At 38.4% G+C, this 22775-nt stretch overlaps 1 protein-coding gene across 17 annotated transcripts in view; it reads right to left on the bottom strand.

Moving 5' to 3' along the window:
• The window catches only part of TRIP12 (thyroid hormone receptor interactor 12), a 143141-nt gene that overhangs the window by 90871 nt on the left and 29495 nt on the right, over nucleotides 1-22775 (bottom strand). For all 17 annotated transcript variants that reach the window (XM_082631023.1, XM_082631022.1, XM_082631012.1 and 14 more), the window contains exon 2: nucleotides 13206-13352. In XM_082631023.1, the coding sequence (XP_082487149.1) occupies nucleotides 13206-13303 (98 nt within the window). In that variant the 5' untranslated portion in view covers nucleotides 13304-13352. The remainder of the gene's footprint in view (nucleotides 1-13205; nucleotides 13353-22775) is intronic.

Here is a 22775-nt window from a genome sequence, read left to right as displayed (position 1 = left end):
TTAAGGTTTTAATCCATAAAAGAATAGTACTTTCTAAAGATTTAACTAGATCAACTACTAAAAAACTATAGTAACCTATAGTCCTTTGTGTGTCGTAGTCTTTGCTTTAGTAATGATTTTTCCCCCCACGGTATATGCTATATTTTCTCTGGGTGTATCCAAGCTGAACCTTATAAGAGCTTTATCCCATGAGTTTCTTGTTTGAGAGATTTAGTTTCTAGGACTTGCTTTTGTTTTTGTTACATTTCTAGTAACAGATATGAGAGTTCTACTTTTTTTTAAAAAAAAAAAGGAATAAGATTGAGTAAATTTGCAAATCATTTCATAGTTATTTTTTAAAAAGGGAGGTAAAATGTTGTTTTCAGGTATACAATTTAATATCCATGGAATAATATTTATAAATTACATCATTCAGGTTCTCTACATTCTTATTTTTGTAAAGTTTGCCACAGATTAATCTTTTAATTGAATCACAATTTCTACTTCATTTCATAATCAAATTTAAAATATTCCTTGAAAATTGAAAAATCACATTAAAAGAAAACTTTATCCATTCAAAGCTAGACAACTTTGTGATAACGTTCAAGTAGTTAAATGTCAACCCTTAAAAAAAAAAAAACAAAACAGGAAAACAAAGAAAACCACCATAACATATTCCTAAGCCTCTTTGTCGACAGAAATTGACCAACACTAACCTAATGCTGATCCCACTGCAGAGGCAGCACTCCTCCTCTGCTCGACCCAAATAAATTGTCCTCTGGTTTTAAAATACATCTAACTTTGTAGCCACCCAAACCCACTCCTGCATTTTTCATGTCCTTACTAACACTTTCAAGGAACTAAAGAATTTAGCAGGTAAAGTCTCAATATGTATGAAAGGGGGAGGGGAGGGGAGGAAAAAGAACAGAAAGAAAACAGTATCCAATCATCTGAGAAGGTGAGGCTCACAAAACTGGCTTAAATCCCATACTTATCTGATTCTACCTTTCCTAAAATTATTTTTAAGTGTGATATTCTGAGGCCTTGTCAAAATTTTTTTTTAAATATTATGAAACACTGACCATTTATGTCCTTCTGACTATTGTTTAGCATGATCTTAATATTGATACATTTTCTGTAGAGGGTAGTAAAATACTTCCAGCTTTGTGGGCGGTACTATGTGTCACAAAAGCAGGTATAAACAACACATAAACAAATGGGCACGGCTATGTTCCAACCAAATTTTTATTTACAAAAGCAGGCAGTAGGCTGGATTTGACCCATGGGTTTTCCAAGCCGACTCACCACAAGAGGAGTAAGCAACCAGATGGTTACCATAAGTAACTATGGGCCCTCCCAAAGTGGGACTCTATTTTATCATGCCCATTTATAAATTATTAATGCTCAGATACTGTAAGGAAATCTCCATAAAATAATAATGCCCAATTAGAACAGCCAATTAGAGTATAACAGCATTCAGCACTAAACGAGTCTTGATGCCTTTTAGCTCATTTTACCAACTCCCTCATTTGTCAAACCTTATTGTTTAACATTAATTTTTATTAAAAAACAAAATCTCTTTAAGACCCGTAAAAGTTATATCCACTGTAAATCAAATTTGCAAGAACAAGACAATAAAATTCACGACAAACTCTTAAGTAGCACCAGAATGAGCCCATTTAGTGAATTACAGCCCAAGATAGTTGGGTGGGTGGATGGAGCGGGGGCACAAGTATATTCAGGAACTTCTACATCAACCTATGGATATTGCTGGAAAAAAAAAAAATCTCATGCTCTGCAAAATCACCCACTAAAAATAACTGGACTAATGGTGAAAATAAGCAGTGAGAGTCCTAACAAAAACGTCATCAATTTTAATAAAAGATTAAACCTTCACTAACATTTGCACCAATAATCCCAGTTGGTCTACTCATTAGAGTCTTATTTTTGTACTTTCTCCTTTAAGTGTAAATTTTTCAAGACATTTTCTTTCAGGACCAGCTTCGACAAAATTAAAAATACAATTCTGGGGGAGACTTCCCTTTTTGTCATTTTCTTTCTTTATAAATACAGAAGTAAATGGTTTTGAGCTTCCTGGGAGTGTTACCAGTGCAAAGTGTGGTGGTTCTGGAAGCCACTGAACTAGCTCTTTCTTGCACTAAATGATTTCTTTAACCCATTTCTGCACTATTTCCAGGTCTTTCGTAAGACTTCATAGATTAACAGTTCATATATTAACACTATAGGAAAAACTGCCTATGACCTGACATTACTTCCACATCATATTGACATCATTTTCCTATTTACCAAGTACCTGCGCGCCAACTCACGTTAAGGAAACCCAGGGTGCAACAGAGCATACTATAATCAACTCTGGGCTATGGGCTTTCAACATTAACTTGAAAGCAAGTCTCAAACGCCTCTTGCTGGCTTTTAGGCAAATTGTAGTGACTGTCCCTTCTAGATACTTAATTTGGTAGTCTTAAAGATTAGACTTGGTAGTCTTAAAGACTAGAAACCATCTCTAGGCCAGAGGACATCTAAAAGAGGCCAAAACCTTGTAGCAAAAAGTATTCTTATTCTAATCTTAGACAAAATGAGGAAGGTGGCTAGTTACAAGGAGCTAGTTAATTCCTTGTATTACAGTGTCTGGATTTTCTTTGAAATTAATATCTATGCCAGACATACAACTCAAATATATGTATATATTACCAAATATAAATGATTTGGTACTTAATTATATCTCCAAATTTGTTTGTGCATGTGTATATAGACGAACAGACATTTTTATGCTCTTATATTTTATATACAGAATTATAACATTATAGTTTTGTGTTCCAAAAATTAAATGCTTTGTTTATAATGCTATAAAATGCATGTTATAAATAAGCCCCTGATTTTCAATAATCAAAGTGGAAAGTTCACTTAAACCACTTTAAACAAAAAACTCACTAATGTTCTCTGTAAAATGTACTAGTTTCTATTTCAGTCACAAGACAGAAGCTGAGTAGTCTGACCAACGTTCCTATGTTCAGTTATGGAGAAATGCTAGCCCAAATAATTCTGTAATGTAGAACTCCTGATTTATCTTAAAAAGCAGTGGTTTCAAAACAAAAAAAAACAGTAGTGGTCCCTCCTCTGGGGAGTATTCTGAAACAGTATGGTGGGGAACGGTAGCGCTGTTGGCATTTTTAGCAGGTAAGGACTAGAGGTAGAAGGTGTCATGCAATACACAGAACCCATGAGACACAGTGAAAAACTGTCTCATCACCCATATATTTCAAATAGCCTTGGTAATATATGAAGACCTTATAAAAAAACTTAAAACATGGCCATGACATAGGGGAAAAACAGGTTTATAATTTCTCAGTTTAGAGCTGTTTTGCATGGTTCTCTATATACTTAAATTCTGCAGGAATGCATGGGAATCCACAAAAGATTATATCTGTTTTTTGCAGCTTGACCAAGAGTCATGCATCATTTTGGAAAAGTTTACAGGGTTGGAAACATGCAAAGGCCAAAATTTTATATGTTCAACAATCTGGGTATACTGAGAATGGGTGAGTAAACTACAATAACTTTAAGTTACTGTGCAAAGAAAAAAAGGCAGAGGGACTGAAAATCAAAACCATATATATACACTAATATGTATGAAATAGATAACTAATAAGAACCTGCTGTATTTTTTTAATAAATAAAATTCATATTTAAACAAACACACAAAAACCATGGGAAAAGATGCCCACCCCCACAAAGGGAATCTCACAGCTCAATTTACTTTTGCCCCCACCTTTCACAAATAAATTAGTTGGGTGAGGGGTATAAACACTGAGATAATAAAAGTAAATTAGTGATTAGTGATAGATTAGTGATACAATACTATCTCATGAACTACACTGGCTTTTACAAATACCTGGATAAAAATGTATTAAGATGACCACAGAGGACTTCCCTGGTGGCGCAGTGGTTAAGAATCCGCCTGCAAATGCAGGGGACACAGGTTCAACCCCTGATCCGGGAAGATCCCACAGGCTGTGAAGCAACTAAGCCTGTGTGCCACAACTACTGAAGCCCGCGAGCCCTGGAGCCCACGTGCTGCAACTACTGAGCCCATGTGCTGCAACTGAGCCCACGCGCCACAACTACTGAGCCCATGCACCGCAACTACTGAAGCCCGCACGCTCTAGGGCCTGCATGCCACAACTACTGAGCCCATGTGCTGCAACCACTGAAGCCCACGTGCCTAGAGCCCACGCTCCACAACAAGAGAAGCCACTGCAATGAGAAGCCCACACATTGAAACAAAGAGTAGCCCCTGATCGCCACAACTAGAGAATGCCCGTGTGCAGCAACAAAGATCCAACGCAGCCAAAAAAAAGAGTAAAAAATTAAAAAAAAAATCCAAAAAAACCCCAAAACACAGAATAATTTTAAAGGTGTGATTATGTGATAAGCTTTATACTGATTCTTTAAAGACATTATCTAGCTTAATCCTCAAATGACACCAGAGGCAGGTATATTTCCATTTTAAAGATGTAAGAATGGAGGCTTGCCCAAAATCACCCAGCCCTTGGGCAGGAAAGGTGAGACTGAGCCCAGGTATTCCAAATCCCTAAATTTGAAACCCCACAGTTACATCTAGGGGCTTAGTGGTGAAAGTAAAAGGCCAGCATCTAGTTATTAAATTTTTCCTACCCATGCTGGTATTTCTGTTCCTGATTGTATATGTCAAAATAAACGGCTTACGGCTTTAGAGATGCTATATGAGAAAAATAGAAGAAAATCACATGTTTTCCCTCCTGCTTCAAACGTAAAAGCCTTCCATATATGATATTGAAACTTGCTGTTCAATTACTGAAGAAGCATTTGCATATATTTATTTTTTTAGTCACACTGATACTCCAGGAAAGCATTCTGAGACTGAGAAGGCATTTGTAAAAAGTGGTGTGGAACATCAGATTCCTTCAATACTGAGGGACAGGAGAATCAGAGCAAATCGTCAGGTAAGATATGGAATAATCTATGGCAGCTGATGCCTTATAGGTTTCCAATATGTTTATGAAGTGACTTATGGACAATATTTCACATTTGATGATTAAAGAAAGAAATATATAATGCAGAGAAAATTACACAATATATAAAATATTACTTTGTTGGTCCAAGAAATAATTTAACATGGATACGATTAAGAATCCAATGCACATAACTTCTACCTAGAAAAAAGTAGCCTCTGTTCCTCTTTAGACCAAGACAACCATGCCACTGTTGAATGTAACACTGTCAATCTTGCCTCCCAGCACAAGGCCTGATGGGACAGACCAGCCTTCTGAGCATTACCAAAGCAGCCCAAAAAGTGGAAAAGCATGTGCACACGTGGCTCTTTGGGTGAAACTCAAAGTACCTAATTATGCAGTAAGATTCGCCATTACTGAAATGAGCAAGTGACAAGTTACTGAGCCAACTCCAGTATAAATTGTTTTTTAAAGTGGTTTCAATTTAGTCCTAAGAAACAATGAAGTCATTGTCACATCACACTGTCTCCCCTTAACATTCATTCTCCTCCCAAAGATGAGGAAGCTTGTGCTTCCATCTGACTGGGCAAAGGTCAGGATTAAAAAAGAGACGGAAGGAACACCAAAAAAGGAATATTTAAAAAGGCAGGGCTTCCCTGGTGGTGCAGTGGTTAAGAATCCGCCTGCCAATGCAGGGGACACGAGTTCGAGCCCTGGTCCGGGAAGATCCCACATGCCGCAGAGCAACTAAGCCCGTGTGCCACAACTACTGAGCCTGTGCTCTAGAGCCCGTGAGCCACAACTACTGAGCTCATGAGCCACAACTACCGAAGCCCACGCACCTAGAGCCCGTGCTCCACAACAAGAAGCCACCGCAATGAGAAACCCGCGCACTGCAACGAAGAGTAGCCCCTGCTCACCACAACTAGAGAAAAACCAAACGCAGCAACAAAGACCCAACGCAGCCAAAAATAAATAAATAAATAAATTTTAAAGATCAAAATTAAAAGGCACCCATACTGGTTAATTAAGTAGGAGAATGAAGAGAACAACACACAACTGCATGGCCATGCTGCCCTAAGTAGAATTTAGGGAAATAAACGGTTTGTTGCAGACATGGGAGCAAGAATAAAAATTTTAAAATGGTGTTAAAGAGCCTGCGATAGCTACCAGGTGCTGTTTGCAAATATTCCATTTCTCTTCTTTCCAGACACACAGTAGGATGATACCTGCCAAACCACCTGGAAGTTATGTGCAGCCATGTAAGTTGTTCTGGTCAAGGAACATGAGTGGAAATGGATCACTTCTCTGAGGGAAGCCTTGGACAGCCAGAGAGCAAGTCAGCATATTCTCTTGCCACCACAGCAGTGATACCTGAATACCTGAATGTGCAGACATGGAGCGGAGCCTGCAGGTAACGCAGGATGGACACGTTTCCTAGTGGTTAGATTGTTATACTAATATTTAGGAGCTGTTTGTTACTGTAGCACAATCCAGGCACCTTGTTGCATAGCCCATTTAAACCAGGCCCTATTTCAACTGGCCTTCACTCCAGTCAATGACCTTTTCATGACCATTTCAATAAAAGGAAGTCACATATCTGTGCCTAAAAATGCCAAGGAAGTAAATCTCCTGATTTCAACACTAGTATTTGCTGAATACCTACTACTTGTGAGCAAGGTAACAGGAGACACAGAAAAATGAGAAATCAAATCCACTCTGGAAGTAACTAATGACTCCACATCTCAAGTAGAGACAAATATGGCTGACATGTACCGTTTTACAACTGCTTCTTCAGCCTTCAAAGCCCCATCAATGAGGTCATCACTAGACATGTTTCTCACTTGACTTTAATAACCACTTACATGCCCATTTCCCCTACTGAATTGGAAACTGCTTGTGACAAAGGCTATTCTACTCTAATTTTTATAATTACCATCTAGCATGGTGCTTACTAGCATGGTGTTCTACAAATGGATGAATACAATCTTTTTTTTTTTTTTTTTTTTTTTTTTTTTGCGGTACGCGGGCCTCTCACTGTTGTGGCCCCTCCCGTTGCGGAGCACAAGCTCCGGACGCGCAGGCTCAGCGGCCATGGCTCACGGGCCCAGCCGCTCCGCGGCATGTGGGATCCTCCCAGACCGGGGCACGAACCCATGTCCCCTGCATCGGCAGGCAGACTCTCAACCACTGCGCCACCAGGGAAGCCCCGTGAATAAAATCTTGTACTAAGTTTGTACTGCAAGTACATCAAGGCAGGACTCTTTAGCTCTAAAGCCAAAAACAGAGGCTTTATTAAAATAAGGCACACGTACCTCCAGAATCCAAAGAGTTAGATAAGCAAGTCTAGAGAAAAGAGTCAGCACAGCTCTGAAGAACTAAGGAACTGAAACTAGTCAGAATTTTAATCACACATGATTTCTAATGTATTTGCTTTTCTCTGACTGTCCATCATCTTCCATAAGGCAGGAGACATGCAGTTGGCAACTTCAGATTCACATCTTCCCTGTGCTACCAGAAAGGGAAAAGCTTTCAGTTTTTTCCGGCATGGATCATAGGACCACCTCAGTCCCATCACTGAGCTCAGAATAAAGGAAGACTGCAGATTCTCCCAGCTTTGGCAAAAGGCAATGGGGAGCCAGGAGCAGAGTAAGATCACGGCGGAAAAAATTAACTACCACTCAAAATACGTGGGTGAAGAACTGAGGGAAATCATTACACAAGAAGAGGGGCTAATCTCAGCTGAACAAATTAGAAGTTCAGTTCTCCTGTATCGTGGTTCAAAGGAAGATTAATAACATGAAAACTTATTAGTACATTTACATCAAGAAGTAGTCTCACTCAGATCTCACTCCTTAAACCTATTTTTCTAATGTTTAACATCTCATTACTATAGAAACACCAATAAAATGAAATCAATGCAATTTTTCCAGATCAAATTAGCAGGAAAATGCAAAATGGAGATAACACAAATAGAATGATGAGAAAAAGCACTCTTTTTCCTGACGGTGATAAGTAAATTGGAGAAAAAAATTTATGTGAAATAAGTTGACCATAAAAAACTCGCTTTGACCCAGCAAGTTCACTTCTGGGAACATATCTCTTAAGAGATGCCAAAATTGCAAACATTTAAGCGTAAGCGAAAACTTTTCCCACTGCAACCATCTAACTATCCAAAAAATGAAAATTAATAGTGGAAAATGTTGCGTACTGATTCAGCAAATCATGTGACCATCTGTAAACAATTACCAAAAAAATCATAATGTAAGAGAAAATGTTTGTTAGGATACTGAGTGAAAAAAGTAGGATCCAAAAGTATTTACAGTGTAATCAGCTACATGAAAAACTGTATTTTAAAGACAGACAGGGACTTCCCTGCAGGGGGCACAGGTTCAATCACTGGTCAGGGAACTCAGATCCTCCCCCCTCCCAAAAAATAACAGATAAATAAAGACAGATAAAAATCAAAATATTAACACAGACAATCTCTGGATGATATTTATTTTCCTTCTGTGTTTTTCTGTATCCCATCCCTCTGAAATGGTTTTTTAAGCAAAACACAAATCTATTTCTTCCTGTATAATTAATGCTGGCTTAAAAAATCCCTGCTTTGACAATGGTAACAGAAAGCTATAACTTTTAGATCTCATAAAATTTTATTACTCAGTAATAAATAATTATCAAAACTTTGCAGACAAATTTTGTACTGGGGGTGAGAAGGGGGAGTGGATTGGATTCAAGCATTTCCTCACACCATTAAAAAAACACTGACGGATTACAATAAAATGTAAAAATGGAACCATAACAGAACTGAGAAGAAAATTTTATTCTGGGTATGGAGAAGGCAAAGGAAGAAAAGAAACGAAGAGCTGACAGACTTGACTATCTAAATTTAAAATCTACTATAAATTAAAACAAGCCAGAACAAGTAATAAAACTAGCAAAAAATACTTGCCCGTGTCAGTAGGTTGATACCCTTCCCATAAAGGGTTCTAATAAAAGAGCAAGCATCTCCAAAATTAAAACAAAGGACACTAATAGACAACTCATAAAATAAATAAAAATGGCCAATATGTGGAGAAGATCTTCACTCTAAAGTAACCAAAGAAATGGTAACTTTAACCAAAGGAACACTTTTTTCCACAAACTCTGATTAAAAATGGTGTGCTGGGGCTTCCCTGGTGGCGCAGTGGTTGAGAGTCCGCCTGCCCAAGCAGGGGACAAGGGTTCATGCCCCAGTCCGGGAAGATCCCACATCCTGCAGAGCGGCTGGGCCCGTGAGCCATGGCCGCTGAGCCTGCACGTCCGGAGCCTGTGCTCTGCAACGGGAGAGGCCACAACAGTGAGAGGCCCATGTACCGCAAAAAAAAAAATGTTGTGCTGTACTGACTAGGATTGGGCGAAATAGGCATTCTCACAAAGTATTAGTAGGAGTATAAATTGGTTTAATCAAAAAAGGAAAAAAGATAAAGTGGTTCAATCTTTCTGAAACACAATTTAGCATTCTGTTAAGTCTTCAAAATATTCATATCCTTAGGTCTTATGAACCCATTTCAGGAATTTGACTTGATAAAATCAGAATAATACTCAAATGTGACAGGCACAGCAGCAACATATTTTACAGAAAAAAACTGGGGTGGAGGGGGAGAATGGGACTAGAGGCCCTAATTTATATCATGGGCTTTCATATCACGGAAAATCATGGAGTAGAAATACTAACCATCATTATCTTTCATGGATGGATTGAATTTATCTTAATTCTTTTATTTTCCTGAAGCATCCCAATTTTCTTTTCTCAATATGCTGTGTTTTTATAACAAAAACAATGTAGAAGAAACCTTCACTACAGCAATCTCAACCAAAGTTGCTATAAAATTGAATTCAATCCCACCGCTGACATTTGAGAAAAACAAGAAAAAGCACATGATATAATGAAAATGCTACTGCATGGCCAAGAGGGAGGGAGAGCCTACAAATACCTGTGCTAGAAGTGGGAAAGACTAAGTAGTATCCCTGAGAGCAAGCCCACAGACAAGCAATGGAGGTGAGTGATTTCCTAAAGAAGAAAAAGAGATCAAAAAAGAGGAACAGAGCAACGATAGCCCAAAAAATTATGGAAGAAAGGAAAAGAGAAAAACAATAGAAGAGGAGGAAGATAATCTAGCTCAATTATGGACAGAGATGAAGGATGGGTGAAAAAGAACAGAGGGAATAATAAGGAGAAAATAAATATATCCCAAATATCCAACTTTCTTTTATCTTAAGGGTGAACTAAAACTTTTCTTCTTTAAAAAAAAGGGCTTCCCTGGTGGGAAGAGTCTGCCTGCCGATGCAGGGGACACGGGTTCGTGCCCCGGTCCGGGAGGATCCCACATGCCGCGGAGCGGCTGGGCCCGTGAGCCATGGCCACTGAGCCTGCACGTCAGGAGCCTGTGCTCCCCAACGGGAGAGGCCACAACAGTGAGAGGTCCGCGTACCGCAAAAAAAAAGAAAAAAAAAAGTAAGTGAGCTTGATTTAGGAAAAGGGCAGGAGTGGTCACAGGAAGGAAGCTACACATAGAAGACAACTTAATGCAAGTTTGGGAGGAAACAGAGTGAATCAAAAATGAATGAATTAAAAAATTCTGGGAGGGAAAAACTGCTCCTTAAATCTAAACTAATGAGTTAATGCCCTTCAATTGTAAGTACTTCATACCCTCCTCTAAGTCCTCCTTCATCATTTGGATCAAGTGGTTTGTGCAGTAAAAACAGTTTGGCACAATGAAAGGAATCACTGACTTGCAAGTGAAGAGGTCAGGAATCAGGTCCTGACTCTACATACCAGGCATGTAAAGCTGAGCAAGCTACCACATGTAGAAAACAGGGGTTACATACTTAGCACACAGAGTTTCTGTGAGTCTCAAGTTGAAAGAATATGCGTAAAGAATGGCTTAACTAAAAATACTCCACCAGTGCTGTTGCAGAGGTGCTGCTGTTTATCCGCACTGTTTGAATCACTGTATCACTATGAATACAGTCACAAGACCAAAGCCACTAGTTTTTGGAAACAAAAGCCACAGTAACAGCGCTTTACTTATAGGAAAGCTAAGCAACAGAAGTTAGAGTAAAAGAATAAAAACACAGTTGTAATTGCTCTCTCCCAATCAACCCCAATCCACTCACTCCCCAAAATGACTGGGGAGGTTTCTCAGAGGTTAGATGGTTGTTAGCATAGCACACTCTCCTGGGGCTTCAAAAATCAGTCTGGGGTTGGATGAAAAGGTCCCTTCCAGCTCTGAGACTGTTACCACAAACAAAAGTATCAAGCTGTTTAAAATGGCAAAATGAAATTCAGATGTGCAAATATCTTCTAATTTGCATTCTTAGCCAAACTGATAAGACTTTTTGGCTAAAGTTCTAAATTTCTATGCCCTGATCATAATTATACTTATCCACATAAAACTAGGGAAAATCTATATATTCAAAGTTATTACAAATTATGGTATTAACCACACACAATTGAACATGAAGATTTTTAAAGTCCTGTTTTTAAACAATTTTTAAAGACACAGGAAACAACACATATGACACTAGGTTTTTAAAAAGTGAATAGGCCCTCTTTTCTGTACTACTTTTATGGGGAAATGTTTTTTAAAGACATGTAAAAGTTGGAATCATGAGAGCTGAAATGGGGCCACATGACCGAAAAGGAGGAGAGATTAAAGCTATAAAAACCCTAATTATACCTTGCTTTATATTCTTTGGCGTGTTTCTCCATTCGAAACACGCTTTGAAATTTTATTATTTTCCTTCACAATTGAGCATATCATCAATTGTCTTAAAGCACATGAACTTCAGGGAAACATCTGCCATTCTACAAATCTGATTGAGTTCCATCCTGATTACAACTTTTAAGCCAATGCATTTTAATAACTAGTATTAACCATGTCCATCTGTTTTCCACTCATATTTTTAAATACATAATATAATAAAACATTTAAATAATTTTACAACATTATCACTAATGTGTAGAAAAGATAATGGTGCTGAAACGTCACTGTGGATTTAGAAGTAATATACTGTGTGACAGTGCAAAATGTCTGTCGATCATATGCAAGGGTCTAAATATAACCTGAGGATCAATATGTACAAAACTGTAATTGTTTGAAAGGTGTGAGTAACTTAGATGCACGTGCGTGCACATGTATACACACATACATGCCTCAAAAAAAAGAGCAACTAAGGAGGAATAGGCCAATGTTAACAGTGACTACAAGTGGACTGTGAAACTGTGATGTTTTTCTTCATACTTTTCTGTATTTTCCAAATTCTGTAAAATATGTAACATTTTTATAATGGGGGAATGATTTCTCTAATCAACAGCATAAATAAAGTTAAGTGTGGCTGCTCCCAAAGAACAATCTAAATGTACAAAAGCAAAAAAATTTAGAACAGAACTCTGTACTAAGCACTGCTCTCAGAGTTTAACATGTTAACAATACTGAAGTTAACTAGCAACCCTATGAAACAGATACCCCCACTGTGTGGACTAAAAAATTGAGGTTTCCTGAATGATATAACAAAGGACACATAGCTATTTAAAGGCAGAGGCAGAAACTGCACACAAAGCTGTCCAATCCAAAGTCCAAATGTTTAACCAATTAAATCACCTGACATGGACAAGATGTACTTCAGTATCTTCTTTACATTTGACATTTACCATTTTTTTAATAATTTAGAAGACAATATACATGGTAATATCTCAAAATCTTGCATTAGATAATCTTACGAGTTTAGCCATAATCTATTATAATCTAACCATGATTAGTCCATGGACTGAAAATTAGGCTCAAGTAATTCTGGGTATTTTATACATAAAATGACAGTTCTTAGCTAAATCAGACACGAAATCTTGCATTCAAGAGAATGTATCGATTCTTCACAGTACCTCCTATACAACGACTCCAACTAAAAAGATCAGCTCAACACCACATGCTGAGAATCGATGCGCTAACACAAGCCAGACGGCCTTGCCAGCCTGTCAGTGTGCATGTGTTGTCAAAAAGTAAGACGGCAAAAACTCAAAAAGCTAGCTAGCAAAACGCAAGATCTTAAAACAAAGAAGCTTCCTTTCAATAAGGTAAATAAATCAAGTCACAATATACATAAAGGAAGGGATCATAAATGGTTGAAATTACCATTTTAATTACCATTTAATTACCATTAAATACATACCTTCCTCCTGTCGAGTCGTCTTGTGGTTGGGCCCCGGCAGTGTTCCTCTGTGAACGTCGCAGTGACCCCCCTGGATTGTTATTAGGCCGGTTGGACATTGGCACCTCTCTCTTGAAGGGACATACCCTTTCTAGACACTACCATTCACTAAAAGGGGGAAAAAAAGGAGAAAAAATAAAATGTCAACTATACATAGTACAACACCAAAAACAAATGAGGGGCACCAAAGATGAAGGGGAAATGTTATGTAAACAATTTGATTGTACAGCCTTCACCAATGCTGCAGTGTCTTATTTTTAAACTGTGAAGTCTGGCTGATTAATGTGTTATAAAGTGTCAGGAATAAATCAAATTCAAGACATGAGGTCCAGAATCCCGCACATAGAATTAACTTAGATTTCTCATGGAACGCCCAAGAAATCCCCAATTCAAAAAAAAACAGAGCACAAGTAGAAATCTGCTTTCACATCTAGCACTACATGGTAAAGGGCACTGCACCTGAAGTCACAACACCTTGGCTCAAGTCCTGTGATAGAACGGGTAACTAAAGGAGTCTGCCTTTGTACAAACCATAACCTCTAGCCTCAGATTCCTCAGGCACAGAATAAAAGCAACATATACCATGCTTACGTCACAGCACTGCTGTGAACAAATGAAATAATGAATACAAAGGAAATGGTAAAACTATAATATCTTAATGGAGAAACAAGGAAAAAGCAGCTCAAGTACAGTAAATTGAGAAATGGTCCTAGATCTCCTGGATTTCAACATCAGCTGCGCTGGCTGTGACTCTGGACAAGAAACTTGACTTCTAGATTTTGTTTACCTCTTCTGTAAAATCAGTATATTATCTACCTCATGGAGATGTTAGCAACAAGAAATTGTGAATACAGTTCATAAGCTTAACAATTTAGTTCAAAACACAGTTATTAATTAATTTGAACTTTTAATCTTTCTATAAGAAATTGTTATACAGGAAAAAATGCTGACACTCAAAGGAAATGAGTTTAACTGACAAAACAGGCCAATATTACTATCACAGAAAGAAAGAATTGCAATTTTTATAAATCAAATCTGACACAATTTTTCTTAAGCCTCCAGTCAAATTCCAGGTAGAGTTCTTTAATTACTTCTATAGATTGGGGAGGGAACAGAAGGAACGATCATATGACATTACAGAAACTTGTGCCAAAAAGAATGTAAATTAACCATAACTAAATCTATTACTGGATTTTAAGAGATTCCATGCAATGTAACAGGAAACTGGGTTTTCTTCTGAGTTACATGTTGACCCAATTCAGTAGAAAAGGACTGTTTCTTTCTGTCACACATGCCCACATCACCAATTAATATACCAAATAAACTTCAGTCAGAAAGTTCAAATTACTAATATAATTACTCTCAATTTTAGAAAGAAAAAATAGGAAATACTATGTAAAAATTAAAAGAGAAAGAGGAAGATTCAGTTTACATGTACTGATGGAAAGAAAGAAAGATCTCTCCAAGATATGCTTGGGGAAAAACAGTATAATTCCCACCTATGTGTACATATATATTTAAAAGGTTTGCATATGTATCTTTATATAGTATTTGCTCATTAAAAATTGGTGGCAATAAATTCATACAACAGACACTGTTAACAACCCACCCCCCACACCGGCCTTATCACCAGTTTCGCTTTCCATGGTTTCAGTTACCTACCTGATCAACCCTGGTACAAAAATATTAAATTGAAAATTCCAAAAATAAATAATTCATAAGTTTTAAATTGTACAACATTCCAAGTAGCTGGTGAAATCTCATGCCATCCCTCTCTGTCCTGCTCAGGATGTGAATCATCCCTCTGCCCAATGTATCTACTATATATGCTCCCCACCAATTAGTATATGAAAAAACATAGTATATACAGGATTTGGTATTATCCATGGTTTCAGGCATCACTGGGAGCTTGAAACGTATCCCCTGCAGATGGTACTAACTTTGAGAAAAGAGGACTGGGGGTCTGAAGTCTGAAACGAAAGGAGTCATTTTTGTTACTTATCCTTTGAAAGCAATAAGGTAGGTCACTGGATTACAAATGCTGGGCTCTGGAGTTAAATGGCCTCTCACTGAGTTCAAATCTTAACTCCAGTACCAACAAAATGTATGACCTTGTACATAAAGTCCTCTGTGCTTCAGTCTATCGAATGGGGATAAAGAACTTATCCTACAGAGTAGCTGTGAGCATTAAATGAGAAGATCCACACAAACCACTTAACACAGTGACTATCACATAGCAAGGCTCAGTACACACCAACTATTATTATTACTATAAACATTTATTCAGAATTAAAAAAATACTTGTGATAAAATTATATTGGCAGAAACTGCCATAAAACCCACGGGTCAACATGAGTCTTAAACTTCTAGCAATATCGTTTCAAAAGTGAATTCTGGGGCTTCCCTGGTGGCGCAGTGGTTGAGAGTCCGCCTGCCGATGCAGGGGACACGGGTTCGTGCCCCGGTCCGGGAAGATCCCACATGCCGCGGAGCGGCTGGGCCCGTGAGCCATGGCCGCTGAGCCTGCGCGTCCGGAGCCTGTGCTCCCAACGGGAGAGGCGACAACGGTGAGAGGCCCGCGTACCGCAAAGAAAAAAAAAAAAGTACCAGGGGCAGTATTAAACAACTCTACAATGAAATGGAATGGAAGTCACCCTTGCTTATAACAGAAGTCATTCTTGCTTAAGTAAAAATGGCAAGGACTTCAAACACGGCTGTCTTTAAAACGGGAATGAATATCCTTTAAGCTTCCCTAAGAGCAAGGGATTGAGATATAGAGGCAAATAAAACAATCCCTGATCACAAGGAGCTTACTGCTCTATATCCCCACACTAGACTAAATCCTGGCTCTGCTACTTAATAAAAATGAGACATATACAATACTTTACACCTTCATCTCTGTTTCTTTCTCCATTAAACTAGAGATAACACTATTAATTTAGGGTTTGGGTACTACAGACAACATATATTAAGGCTCTTGGAACGGTGCCTGACACATACAGCAGCCATTTAATGAGTGCCTATTAGCACAATTAAATGACTGGTGAATCTGGGGAAGAAGGGGGGGGGTCATCAAGTCTACATCAAGTCCAACATCTTGAATAAGAAAGGAATTAGAGAGGAAAAAAATGACCCCCAAAATTCTATAAAACCATTTAGGACAGTTTATATTTCACTTTGATTTAGGAAGGAGGTTAAAAAAACAAACAAAAACACTAGTTAGCATGTATAGCATAGTTACAAGTCAAATGTCAAACTCTTAGTAGTTGTATCTGTTATACAACAGTGCAACCTGGTTCATGAATCTTTAATGAACAAAACATTAGTTTAGAAAGCTAAACATTAGTCTGCATTAGGGAAATGGACAGAAACGTATTGTCTTTCTTCCAGTTAATCAGAAAGTTCTGAAGAGAAAAAATAAGAGTAAGAGCCACTGAGTACAGGGAAAAGAGCTAGGTTATCTGAGAATGGGGTCCCAAGCATTTAATTCAATTTAGGGGCATTGAAACCAGTCCAATGTCACGCTGGGATGTTGTGCAACATGTAAAAATAGTATTTCCAAATTATATTTCCCAAATTATATTTTTTGTAACACTAGAAAAGAAAATTTACTGGCAAAAATACAGGTTTTAAAGTGAATATTAAAATAAAAATGATTATGGGTAATGTTTATTTTGTGCTTACCATGTCCCTGGCAAAGTGCCTCTTCATTTAATTTTCACAACCTTACAAAATTGGTAGGACAAGAAATAACCTTCCTTTAGAGAAACTGTGGCACACAGTAGGTTGTAATAACCCTAAGGCTGCAAAGCTAATATGTTATAAGGCCAGCACTCAAACACAGGTTTGACCTAAAGTCCACGCTCTTTATGACTATATGACTGAACAAATGAAGAAAAAATAATTCTACGTTTCCCTTTTTTAAAAAGTCAAAACATTAAGAGATTGCAAGCTAGGAGGGATATCTAGAAGGTCCTAATCCTTTTACATTTCCTTGAGATAATCAGTTTAACTGAACAATCCTTAAATGAGTAATAATCGTAAAACATACTAAATGATATGAGAAGTAATATTAAAGGTAATACTGTAAATAAAAACAACCAAAAAAGGGTAACTTAATTTCACCCTCAGCAGGTTGAAAAAGTCCAGTTTAAAAGGTTAGAGGACTTCCCTGGTGGCACAGTGGTTAAGAATCTGCCTGCCAATGCAGGGGACACGAGTTGGAGCCCTGGTCTGGGAAGATCCCACATGCTGCGGAGCAACTAAGCCACACGGAGCAACTAAGCCTGTGCGCCACAACTACTGAGCCTGCGCTCTAAAGCCCGCGAGCCACAACTACTGAGCCCGCATGCTGCAACTACTGAAGCCCGCGTGCCTACAGCTCGTGCTCCGCAACAAGAGAAGCCACCGCAATGAGAAGCCTGCGCACCGCAACGAAGAGTAGCCCCTGCTCGCCGCACCTAGAGAAAGCCCGCGCCTGTGAAGACCCAACGCAGCCAAAAATAAATAAATAAATTTATTTAAAAAAAAGAATCTGGGAAGAACATGGACCTAAGAAATAAGTCTGAACTGTATCATGAAGGGCCTAAAGCTAAAAACTTGGGGTTTAAGACCTACAGATAAGCAGATCAACTATTAAGTTACCAAACAGACTTAAGGGTGGATGAGGGTCCGATAACAATGGAAAGTGAATGAAGAGATAGGAATCAGGAAACATTTAGACAATAAAATCTATACCATGAGGAGAAAAAGAAATGTCTAGGATTGTGTTTATCAAACTTCAGCATATATATGAATGGGGACATTAAAATGTCTCTCAAGTTTCTTACTCTGGTGACAAGGGTTAAGAAAAGTTATTTAAAACATATAAAGAAAGAAGATGACTGCATACCCTTTCAATGCCATATGAAATACTATTTAACAGGGTCAGCTAAGAACTATTTAATTTTTCTAGAAGACAGAAGCATTAATTTGATATTTCCTATTAATTAGGGTTTCAGACAATGAATTTACATGTTATCTTGCAGATGTGTATGTAGAAGAAATACAAACAACGGTACCAGTAGACGTAATCCCAAAGACTGCAGTTTGCTGCCCAATAGGATTTACCATCTAAAGTTCTTTATTAAATTGCCTATAAATATCCAGTTCCTCAAATGCTATATGAACCAGCTTATCCTAACAGGTTCCCTTAATTAATTAGTGAGTTGAATAAATCTTTACTATGTTTTTACTCCATAGTTCTAAGTTATGCTTTTAACTTTAGAAAATTTTAAAAAACAGATGGTAGTAACGTTACCAAATGGTACACATGGGGTAGAAAAATACAGTGTTAAACATGTCAAATGAGTTTGTAGGCTCTGTAGATAAAGAGCTCCACTATGCAGATGCAAATAAAGATCTAGAATTAAGTAGGTAACTGACTATGCAGATGGAAGAAAGTATCAGCAGGCAAGAGACAAATGAAACCAAGATAAGCAGTGAGATTTCATTTTCTCTAGGAAAAGCATGCAGCATAAAGAGAAGAACAAGCTCAGGGTGGACCTTTGGGAAAGACTAAAATCTAAGGAAAACAGAAAAGAAAGAATCTAGTTGAGGAGAATCAGGGACTCATCAGAAGTACGGGGAATAGGGGCTTCCCTGGTGGCGCAGGGGTTGAGAGTCCGCCTGCCGATGCAGGGGACACGGGTTCGTGCCCCGGTCCGGGAAGATCCCACATGCTGTGGAGCAGCTGGGCCCGTGAGCCATGGCCGCTGAGCCTGCGCATCCAGAGCCTGTGCTCTGCAATAGGAGAGGCCACAACAGTGAGAGGCCCGCTTACCGCAAAAAAAAAAAAAAAAAAAAAAAAAGAAGTACAGGGAATAAATGATGAAGGTATACAAAAAAAAACAAAACAAAAAGTATGAGGGAAAAATCAGGATGGTAGTATTGAAGACACGAATGAATAAAAAAATGGATAGGCAGAGTTCAAATGTCACAGAAAGGGCAGACACACGAAACTGAAATATGTCCATCAGATTGAGAAATCTGTGAGAGTTGCCTCTAGAAATGGTGGGAGAGGAGAGGGTGTGGTTAAGTTAGGTAGACAGTAAAGACTAACTTTCTCGAGCAAAGGCTAGGCTACAAAGAAGACACAGAAGAGAAAATAGCCAACGAGGTAAGAGGAAGCAGGACTGACAAAGGCTGTGTGCGCAGGACTGTTAGTGATTTTCCTATTTTTCCTTTTTTAAAAAAATAAGTCTTGGGCATATTTATATATGTAAAGAAAATTACTGAAAGAAAAAGGCTGGGAATAAGGTATAGTTTACTAACGAGATCCTACAGGAGAAAAAGAAAGAATTAAGAGCATAAGCCTTAGATCAGAGGAAAAGCACATCACATCAATCTCAAAGGCACGAGATGACAAACAGCAGCAAGCACAGTGCATGCCTAGCTTAACAGAACCTGTGATTTTTTTTTTTTTTTTTTTTTTCCGTACGCGGGCCTCTCACTGTTGTGGCCTCTCCCGTTGCGGAGCACAGGCTCCGGATGCGCAGGCTCAGTGGCCATGGCTCACGGGCCCAGCCGCTCCGCGGCATATGGGATCCTCCCAGACCGGGGCACGAACCCGTATCCCCTGCATCGGCAGGCGGACTCTCAACCACTGCGCCACCAGGGAGGCCCAGAACCTGTGATTTTAAGGTATGAGACCAGTAAGGGAGAATGGAGATTTCAAAGAGTTACCTAATACAGAACAGGGAAAGGAGCAGACTATGGGCAAAGAGGACTACAAAGCAGCATGAAGGACCTACTGAGAGTAGAAACCATAAACATAAGTGGCAGCCCACACCTGATGTAATTTTCTCGTTTATATAAGAGGAAATTCTCATCCAGAGTGAACTGCAGCGGAGCATACATCTATTTTTGGGACACACCTAACAGCCGAATCCAGCTCTCCAGAATGCCAGTGCAAGGTATACTTTCCATTATGCCATTCTAAACATGAATTTAACCACTTTCTGTTTACTGATTTGTTGACAGCTAATCCATTTAGAGAGATGGAAATTGAACACAATTGACCCTCCAGAGTCCAAACTCAATAATTTCTATACTATGCCTTCATTTACAAAGTGCAAATAACTAAAGTGCTTGCAGCAAACACTTGAAAAACTTGAAAGATCAAGTATCACCCAACACTGAACAACAAAATTCAACACTGGGCACACAAACTGATGCCAGCATCCACATTTTATGATTGTAATAGGCCTTGAGAATCTACCTTACTGTCATCTGGCAAGAGTCAATGAGATTAATTTTGGCATCATTTTCACAAAGAATACTATTTTTTGAGTATTAAGCCATACAATTCATGCTATAGCTCTCTTAGAAATGTCCATTTTCTTGTTCAGCAGAAATTAAGATTCACAATTGTCTCTGTTAATACATTAATTACACATAATAGAGACTCCAGTACTCCTTGAGTCTAGGCACACTCGATTCAAAAGATTTTAAAATCTAACCCAGATATTATTGCAAGAATAGAAATAGGAGACAGCAGGGTAATGGCTCTTTTCCTTGATTTCCTCCCTGAAGTAAAGAAAAATGAATAAATGCTTTAAAAATTCAGAAGAAATCTCCACTTATAATGAAACTAGAGAAAAGGTGGCTACACCCCTAACTCATAGAAGAAAATTTGCCAGATACAATCAAAATCTGTGCCAAAAACAGGGAAGAGGTAAAGACCAGAGTTTAAAAAATAATAAAAAATAAAAGGTAAGAAGATGATCTTAAAGGTTCCTATCAATGATCCTTTCTTTGAAAAAACTAAACTGTGGAGCAAGGGCAACAAAAGATCCAAAGTACCCCCTCCTGGGAGCCAGCTTCCCAGGCCAGAACGGCAAGGGAGGTGAGGCACCTAAAAAAGGAGGGAGGCGCACGTTTGTATTGAACAGCGCCCTGGTTAACCAAGACGGAGAACAGCCTAAACTGGAGGAGAGGAGCAGGGAAGAGAAAGAGCAACTCCAAAATTAAGATCAGCTGGGCAAACAATCACTAAGCCACCAAGCAAAAGGTACTGCAGTGGCTCTCCACCGAAATGATCTGCTCTGAGCAAAGGGAGAAAATAATCAAAACCAAAACTGAGAATTAACTACCAGGCAGAGGAAGCAATTTGAAATGGTGGAAAGATGTTCTGAAACAAAACAACTTGAAGGGTACTAAAAGGGAGGCCATGGTTAATAAAAGAAACAGAAGAAAAAAATACTACTATTGCATAATTGTAAAAGTAAGTTATAAAACAGGAGGAAGACAACTTTAAGATTTGTTTATCTCTGCCACAATTAGAAGGAAAATGCTATATACACGAAAAATGGAACTACTGTCAAGGTTTTGTTAAGCAAAACAGCAGGCACAGAATACTGGGCACAGAATATGATATGTCAACATATATATTACTATATTTGTAATAATCATTGGCATAAATATTATCAATAGAGAATACATTAAAAAAAAACTATTTAGGGCTTCCCTGGTGGCGCAGTGGTCGAGAGTCCACCTGCCGACGCGGGGGACACAGGTTCGTGCCCCGGACCGGGAAGATCCCACATGCTGCGGAGCGGCTGGGGCCGTGAGCCATGGCCACTGAGCCTGCGCGGCTGGAGCCTGTGCTCCGCAAAGGGAGAGGCCACAACAGTGAGAGGCCCATGTATCGCAAAACAAACAAACAAACAAAACAAAACAAAACAAAAAAAACTATTCAAATCAGCTACCTTGTTAGAATAGGACCCTATAAGGCCTTTTACATTTTGAATCATGTGCTATTTCCCTACACGATAAATTCTTTAAACAATTATGTATGTTGTAATTTTAACTCTATAGATGATACTTAGTAGGTAAAAGTAACCAGAAAAAATAACTCAAAATATTAGCCATTTTTAGAACATTCTTTTCTCATTTTCATTTTTTTAAATTATGTGCTCTCATTACTAAAAACGGGAGAAACACTCAGATTATTTTCACAGGTTTCTATATCCCGGGCACATGTTCATCTCCAAAAAAAAAAAAAAAAAAGTAATTTTGTAATACAAATCCTGTTTCCAAGAAAATGGAGTTCTTAACTGCCTAAAACACAGTCTATAGAGAATGATATACTGAATCAGCCAGAGATCTTATATCTATGCCTGGCACCAAAAGTTACTTTTGTACAACACTGTACTATAATCATCAATCAATCACAGATACAGCCCAGCCCAGCCACTTCTAAGATACAGAGCAACTCAAATCCCTAATATAAATCCTATCTTAACTCATACAGCTTATATAATCCTTCAGACTACTAATTACATTTAGAAGACTATTTTTTCTTCTTCTTAAAGTCTCCAGGATTATAAACTAGTCAGCAACTTTTAGTCCATATGCCCAAGATTGCTCACAGGTCCAGTTTTAACAGGTCCAAGTCTGTTGGCTACCATAATTCGCCAGTCAGTGGGGGCTGAAGGTCAGCTTACACTAGCATTTTTAGTACATCCTCTTAAAGATGTTCCTCTCTACCTA

This window comes from Mesoplodon mirus, assembly GCF_964341445.2.
Source record: "Mesoplodon mirus genome assembly, chromosome: 8".
NCBI lineage: Eukaryota > Metazoa > Chordata > Mammalia > Artiodactyla > Ziphiidae > Mesoplodon > Mesoplodon mirus.
The sequence above is the reverse complement of the archived record's forward strand: the minus strand, read 5'-3'. Positions and strand labels throughout refer to the sequence as shown.